Consider the following 8,241-nt stretch of genomic DNA (forward strand, 5'->3'; position numbering starts at 1 on the left):
AAATGTTTAAATCAACGAATACAGCATGTTTTATTTAATGGTTTATCTCCTTCCATGACAAATGTACCTTCATAATGACCTCGAAGGCCAGGTTGGGTTCTAGAATTCTCAGACTCCTCTAAGTCCTGCCCAGTGGTGTGGGAAGAACTGCTCCCCTTCCTCCTCCCGCTTTAGAAATATTTCAGACCTACATAAAATTGTAGAAAACATTAAACATCCATGTATCTACTATTCAGCTTAAGAAATATAACATTACAAATACAGTTGATGTCTGCTGTGGTGCCTTCTCTACTAGAATGCCTCTCCCTTTCTTTCCGAGAGGTAACCACCATCTCAAATGTTCTTGTCTTTTTTTTTTTTGAGATAGAGTCTAGCTCTGTCACCCAGGCTGGAGTGCAGCAGTGCGATCTTGGCTCACTGCCGCCTCTGCCTCCCAGGTTCAAGCGATTCTCCTGCCTCAGCCTCCTGAGCAGCTGGGATTATAGGTGCGCACCACCACACCTGGCTATTTTTTGTATTTTTAGTAGAGATGGGGTTTCATCATGTTGGCCAGGCTTGTCTTGAACTCCTGACCTCAGATGATCCACCCGCCTCGGCCTCCCAGAGTGCTGGAATTACAGGGGTGACACACTACGCCCAGCCACAAATATGCTTGTCTTTCGAATGCACACTTTTCTGTATGCTACATTTGTATGCATCTCTTACATGTACACCTTTTAGTCTCTCTCTACTTATCCACAATCAATTTATGGTGGTCATTTGTATGTTTTCCTAGAAGTCATATACATGGTACCATGTTTGTATCCTTTTGGACCCGACTTTTTCCTTTATGCATTTTTCCCCTCTAGGCCTCAGCCCCTATGAGTTCTACTTTCCTCCCCAGCCCAGCCCTTGCTGTCCCTTTCAGTTTACCTGAAACAAACCCAAGCTAGTGAATTAAGGCTGGTCTGACAGGAGGTGAAGCTCAACTTCTTCCTCTGTTGCTTGAAACCAGTGGTTCTCAAACCTAAATGTTCATCAAAAGCTCTTAGAGGGCGTGTTAAAACACAGATTGCTGCCCCCACCCCCAGAGTTCCAATTCTGTAGTTCTTGGGTGGAGTCTGAGAATTCCCAGGTAATGCTGATGAGTGCTGTTTGGAAACCAAACTTTGAGAACCACTGCTTCAGATCAAAGGCTGGGCCCAAGCTCAGCAATACCATGTGGCCTCCAGGCAACCTGGGCCATCCATGAAGTTTTCTTCAAAACCATGCTCTAGAGCAGTATTGTCCACTAGACATATAATGCGATCTAAACTGGGTAATTTTAAATGTTCTAGTAGCCTCATTAAAAAATACAAACAAACCAACAAAAACTTTAATATTTGAATTCAAGTATTATTTCAGTGTGTAATCAGTATAAAAAAAATTAGTAAGGCTGGGCATGGTGGCTCACACCTGTAATCCCAGCACTTTGAGAGGCGGAGGTGGGTGGATCACGAGGTCAGGAGATCGAGACCATCCTGGCTAACACGGTGAAACCCCGTCTTTACTGAAAATACAAAAAATTAGCTGGGCATGGTGGCAGGCGCTTGTAGTCCCAGATACTCGGGAGGCTGAGGCAGGAGAATTGCTGGAACCTGGGAGGCGGAGGTTGCAGTGAGTTGAGACCACACCACTGCACTCCAGCCTGGGTGACAGAGTGAGACTAAGGGCACAGGAATCCACTATCTGGCCTCACTGCTGCCTGAGACATGGCTTCTGTTCGGGAAACCAGAAGGGTGCACTGGCGGGTGCCAAGAGAAGAAAGGATGATGAGAACAGAAGCCAACTATATTGAATGTCCCTGGAAGGTCAACCTGATAAGAACTGAAATGTGATGACAGGATTGAAGTGTAGAGCTCATTGCTTTACCAAGAGCAGTCTTCAAGTGTTGGCTCACAGAAGAGTATAAAATAAAGAAATGGAGACCAGGACGATAAGAAATTCTCAATAAAAATTTCTATGTAGAAAAACGGGGTAGTAACCGCAGAAGGGTGTGAGGACAGGTTGGTTGGTTTGTTAAAGTTAGGGAATACTAGATTTAGTGATAGTTCTCAAAGGTGAAGAAGAAACTTCCCAGGCAAGGGACATTTGGAAACATGTGGAGTTACTTTTGGGTTGCTGCTATTAGCCGGGGCATGCCCCTGATACTTACTGGGCTGCAGGTGGAGCTGAACATCCCATGGAGCTTAGGAAGCCCTCTCATGAGGAAGAAGTGCCTGCCTTCAATGCACTGAGTCCATTTTTGTGCTCATGTTAATGGTCTATCTCGGGCTGTGATTTTCTTTGGGTCTCTCAGCAAAAATGTCTAAGGCATCACATGATGTTATTTGCCATCTAAAAGGACTTCACCGAACCTTTGACAGTTCTGGATATGACTTTGATTAGTCCACCTTATGTCACCTGTATTCTGCAGAATCAATCACTGGAACAAGGGGAATGCCAGGCACATATTGGCTTGCATCATCCCTGAACCAATCATTTGACCAATGACAAGGAGGATGAGGCTGTGCTGATGAATGACATCGCTGTTCTCAGTGCAGGAGGTGGAATGGCTGCTTGAGGAGCAGCCAGAATCATTTAAGAATCATTAATTATTGATATTGACTACTATATTTATAAAGTTTATACCCTGGTCAGACTTGGTAAATAAAATTGTCTTAAAAGAAATATAAGGACCCATCCACCAATAACCACTTTCCCTCTTTCCTCCCATTCACTTCCTTACTCTCTGGGACTTCTGAACCCTGGTTAGGGATATCATAAAAAAGGAATCTGGATATATCTCATTATGTTTTCTCTTATCAGTGCATTATGATGTTGATTGATAATACACATGTTTTATAATGTTTACTGATATGTTGTTTGTTTCTGACACTGTAATATATGTCATCAAAACAATTATTAAAACAATGCATTTCCAAAAAAAATTAGTAAGATATGCAATATTATTTTCACACTTACAGCACATATTAAATCAGGCTAGCCATATTACAAGTGCTCAGTAGCCACAACACACAGCTCTAAAGATGAGCCCCATCTCTCTCTTTTCAAAAATTGTTTTAAACTTGTCATTTTACTTGATTTTTAGCTGCAGTAAAAGAATTTCAAACAGTCTTACCAAGTGGTGGAAAGTAATACCTTTCAATGAAGGTATGGTGGGCTAAAACAAAGAGGTAAAGGAGAGATTTGAGTTAGGATTATTTATCGAAAAATCTTCCCACGTTTCAGTTTATTCATTCAAAACAAACTTTTATTTTTAACTTGAACAAACACTGTCAAATACATCCATGAAAGTTAGATGTCACTGGATATCACTTTTGATGTAACGAACTTTGTAATGATATGTTTTAAAATTCCCACAGGCATCTGAAAAAAAAAATAAAAACAATGAACAACAGAGTCTTCTTTCTTTTCCTCCCAACTGTGGGATGAAATGAGAGAAAATAAACAATAGTACAACATTAACCAGCACCAGTAACTTTCTAAATAGAAGAAAATGGCCAGCTCTGTGTATATCTGCAACATTTGTGTGCTATATCTTAAACAAGTAGAGAAGACCATCTTTTCCTTTTGTAACTCACAAGCTTGGATATCAGGCTGCTTGTGAAACGGAAGGTTTCAGTCAAATGATCACACTAACCTTGTCTGCTTAGCACTAGAAAAGCTTGTTGTTTTTGCTTTTACATGAGGGGCCATTCTGGGATTTAAATAAATCTCTCAAGCTTCAACAGCCTGTGCTGGTTCCACAAATGATACTCCCTTACCCTCCCAGACCCTTGGTTTCCATATCTACCATGTGGGAAAGAAGCAGTTATGAAATATACGGCCGTGAAAATGGAAAATAAATAAGAAAGAAAGAAAGAAAAATGTTAACCATTTAAATACACACAAAGACAGGAATACCTGAAGACTTAATTACCAATTCAGTGATAAACACACATTCTTTTCATCTGACTGTGACATAAAATACCAAAATATATAGCTAAATAAATATTTAGGTATTAGTCATTAATTATGGTCCTACTCGAAATTCTTAGCTTTTTGCTATTTGTAAGCAGTCATTTTGTAAAAGGCATTGAGTTGTCTCCTAGTTACTATGGGAGCCTGCATTTCTGTGGTCAAGTAATGAAGGCCCAACTAATGCATGGCCCAGCCAAGTTAGCGGCTGTGTCTGGCAACTGTTTTCTACACAAATATTGGTCTTGGTAGTAGGTCTGATACATTTGCCACTTGTTAGTAGTCTTGCAGCTAGAGGACAAAAGACCTCAACACGAACAAATGAGTAGCCATGAAGTATATTTCAGAACACACTGCAGTTCATATTACTAGGTACATGAATATTCTAGTAACATTTTAAGTAAGTTAAACTGAATTTTTAAACTAATTTTAAACTTTTTCTTACTTAATTTAATGAGAATTTTTTTTGTTGTTCAATAAAACTGTCAGCAACAGGTAAATGCCAGGAATAGTTGAGGGATTCTCAAAGCTATACAGAGATACCTGGATTTTCTTGGCTTCCCCTCTGCTGCGTCTAGGTCCCTTTGGAGTTCTTCGCCTTGTTTTCTGCATCCTTCTCTTCTTCTTGTTCTTTCTCTTCCTTGCCTGCAGCATCTTGGGCCTCTTCATCCCACTTTTCAGGCTGACATTTAGTGACTTCTTTAGGGAAGAATAATACACACATTGGGACCAGACTTTCACAGAAAATATAGCCCAATTTATAACTAGCAGCGGCATTCAGTTACTCCACCCTCGGGAGAAGCAGGATAGAGTTAACTAAGAAAGGAATAGCTGGGCACCTTCCTACTGGTTTTCACAACAGTTCCATGGCCCTCAAGTTGCTGCTGCTTGATCATTTCCACAGGGACACTATTTCCCTTTTTTCCAGTAAATCTCCCACCCAAAGCTGCTGATTATTTCTAGTTTTTTGGAGAAGAAGAGATCTGAATCATCGGGTCTGATCTCATTCTACGGCGTTTTGGTCAGAACTTTGTTGGGAAAATATTTGTTTACCTCAAAAGACAAATTCTATGGTGAAGCTCATTGGTTCCTCACCCCCTCGAATGCTTCATTTTAACCAAGGGCTCATGTATCACTTCATCATTTGGGGGATCAACTTTCTACGAATCTTTACACTTTGAAAAGCTGTGAACCAAAAAGGATGCCTGCCATTTCCCTGTTCTTTTCCTTCGGACGTCCCTTCTGTTTCCTGCGGAGCTCCCTCCTGAACCCCTATCTACCCAGCCATTCATCTTCGGGCTCGCAAATGGCATCGATGATCTCAGATCTCCTATCTAATACAGGTTGGTAGAGGGGGGCAAGTTTTCTCAAAAGCATAGATGTCGTTAGAGAATTGGGCTTCGACTCATTGGGACACATTGGGCCTTAAGTTTCAGGAGGGCCCCGACTTCCCCTTCACCACCCGAGGCCCCAACTCCCCCTTCACCACCTGCTTCACCAGATGTGCCCGCACCGCGGCCCTACCCAGAGCCCTGGGACACATGGGTCCCTGCCTCCTTGCTGCTGCCGCTAGCCCGTTCCTTACCCTCCGGGGCCGCGGCCTCCTCTGTGGTCGGTTCCTCTGTGGCCAGTTCCTCTGCGTCTGGGTCCTCTGTGGCCTCCTCTGCAAGCTTCTCCTCTGCGGCCTCCTCTGAGGGTTTCTCCTCTGTGGCCTCCTCCACAGGCTCCTCGGCGGGCTCCCTGGCCATCTCGGCCAGGTCAGCTGGCACTGCAGCCTCTGGGACTGATGCGGCCTCCTGGATCAGGCCCAGGCCCTCGCCTTCCCGGGCTGCGGCCCCTGCACCCAGCATCTGGGGCAGCAGCAGCAGGCGGGGGTTGCCCCACAGGTTGGGCCCATCAGCGTGGGGCCCCGCCATCAGGCGGCTAAGGTGACGGCTCGCTAGCAGGATGTGGTCGTTGTGATAGAGGCGGCGGCGAAGGAAGTGGGCCAGGTCCAGGACCAGGAAGCGAATGCCCGCCGCCGGGTAGCGAAGGGTGACCGCCGCCAAGTCGAAGTTGGCCGCCTCATCCCCCTCTTCCTCCTCCTCCTCTTCCTCCGCCGCGGGCCCGATGTCCGAGTCCTCCTCGGCGCTCCCGCCCCGGGGGACTGCGGCCAGGCCTGCCGCCTGCTCACCCTCCTCCTCCCCGAGGCCTTCCATGGGCCCTGCGACTCCGACCACCTCGGCCACAGGCACCATGTCGCTGCTGTCGGGGCCGGAGTCGCCGCCCTCCTGGTTACCAGCTCCGGCCGCCTCGGCCTGCACTCCCTCCTGGCTTACCGGGGCCTCCTGGTCCCCTTGGGTCGGGTGTTGGTCCCCTGTGGCAGACATGACACCAGCAGCGCCTCAATTGGGGTGGCGAGCAGGCTGAGGCGACCGCGGTGAAGAAGCTGGCTACGGCTGAGGGGAGGCGAGGGGCTGGCTGCTGAGAGAATAAGAGTCTGTCTCTTTATTGAGGGAATAAGAGTCTGTCTCAGAAGACACCCTAAGGTGGGAAGGGCAGGGAGCGAATCCTAGGAATCTCCCACCAAGGCTGGCCTGAGAGGACTTAGACAAGGCGGGAAAGATTCTGGTTGGCAGGCGACAGGGGGTGGGACCGGAAGGGTCAACGAGGGGCTCTCAGCGAGCTCTAAGCTCATTTGCTGAAAACTTCAGATTGACATGTTCTGTGTCCAATGAATGATCAAGGCCCTTAAGCTCTAGATCTGAGAATCCAGAATCCAGAGCTTTTTCTTTTCTTTTCATAGTCTTGCTCTGTTGCCCAGGCTGGAGTGCAGTGGCAAGATCTCGGCTCACTGCAATCCCCGCCTCCTGGGTTCCAGTGATTCTCCTGCCTCAGCCTCCTGAGTAGCTGGGACTACAGGCACACGCCACCACGCCTGGCTAGGTTTTGTATTTTTAGTAGAGACAGGGTTTCACCATGTTGGCCAGGATGGTCTAGATCTCCTGACCTTGTGATCCACCTGCATCAGCCTCCCAAAGTGCTTGGATTACAGGCGTGAGCCACCGTGCCAGACTGAGCTCTACCTTTTCTATGAGGCCATAGTGTCCAGGGCTACCCTTTAGGTCCACACAAGTCCTGCCCTTTTAATTTTATGATTATTAGCAACGCTGTAGTAGTCCCATGTGGAGGCACCCTGGAGCATGGGAACTGCAAGGTGTTCACAGAGTTCACTTATTTCCACCTAGTAATGGCTCATAGCAGTAGAGATAGTGTCATAAAAATGTTACATAGTTCATACCTAAGCAGTTGTGTAAACCTCCCAAGAAGAGACGTAAGAATTTCAATGATTTAACATAGTTAAAGCTACTTAGAAAAGAATGTGCAGAGTTGAAATGGATGCAGTCATCACCGAGTGTTGAGGTGGTAAATGACAGACACTGGAAGGTGTTTAATGAATCCTGCCAAATTCACTTCAAACCTCCAAATAATGGGAAAAAAAAAGAGATACTTTTTTAAAAGGACAAGGTCATCTCATAAGAGCTAAGCATCAAAAACACCAAAAGTGCCTGGGGGTGGTGGCTCACGCCTGTAATCCAGCACTTTGGGAGGCCGAGGCAGGCAGGTCACCTGAGGTCAGTAGTTCGAGACCAGCATGACCAATATGGTAAAACCCTGTCTCTACTAAAAATACAAAAAATTAGCTGGGCATGGTGGTGCGCCCCTGTAGTCCCAGCTACTCAGAAGGGTGAGGCAGAAAATTTGCTGGAACCTGGGAGGTGGAGGTCGCAGTGAGCTGAGACCACACCACTGCACTCCAGCCTGGGTGACAGAGCGAGACTCAGTCTCAAAAAAAAAATTAGTAAGATATGCAATATTATTTTCACACTCACAGCACATATTAAATCAGGCTAGCCATATTACAAGTGCTCAGTAGCCACAACACACAGCTCTAAAGATGAGCCCCATCTCTCTCTTTTCAAAAATTGTTTTAAACTTGTCATTTTACTTGATTTTTGGCTGCAGTAAAAGAATTTCAAACAGTCTTACCGAGTGGTGGAAAGTAATACCTTTCAATGAAGGTATGGTGGGCCAAAACAAAGAGGTAAAGGAGAGATTTGAGTTAGGATTATTTACTGAAAAATCTTCCCACGTTTCAGTTTATTCATTTAAAACAAACTTTTATTTTTAACTTGGACAAACACTGTCAAATACATCCATGAAAGTTAGATGTCACTGGATATCACTTTTGATGTAACGAACTTTGTAACGATATGTGTTAAA

General features: G+C 45.4%; 1 protein-coding gene across 1 annotated transcript; it reads right to left on the reverse strand.

Moving 5' to 3' along the window:
- Positions 1–3,244: 3,244 nt before the first annotated feature.
- Positions 3,245–6,583, reverse strand: CT47B1 (cancer/testis antigen family 47 member B1). Its single transcript, XM_032756428.2, has 3 exons — positions 5,564–6,583; positions 4,522–4,677; positions 3,245–3,387 (listed from the first exon to the last, which is right to left on the reverse strand). Exons 1-2 carry the CDS (start codon positions 6,345–6,347, stop codon positions 4,553–4,555), a joined length of 909 nt encoding a protein of 302 aa, XP_032612319.1. The 5' UTR covers positions 6,348–6,583; the 3' UTR covers positions 3,245–3,387; positions 4,522–4,552.
- Positions 6,584–8,241: the final 1,658 nt, after the last annotated feature.

Source organism: Hylobates moloch, unplaced genomic scaffold (assembly GCF_009828535.3).
Source record: "Hylobates moloch isolate HMO894 unplaced genomic scaffold, HMol_V3 SCAFFOLD_7, whole genome shotgun sequence".
Classification (NCBI taxonomy): Eukaryota; Metazoa; Chordata; class Mammalia; order Primates; family Hylobatidae; genus Hylobates; species Hylobates moloch.

Excerpts from the sequence above, each read along its gene's own strand:
- CT47B1 (XM_032756428.2), bottom strand. The coding sequence starts at position 6,347 with ATGTCTGCCACAGGGGACCAACACCCGACCCAAGGGGACCAGGAGGCC. Across the intron at positions 4,678-5,563 it reads GGAGGCCGCGGCCCCGGAGG|AAGTCACTAAATGTCAGCCT; the intron begins GTAAGGAACGGG and ends TCTTCCCTAAAG.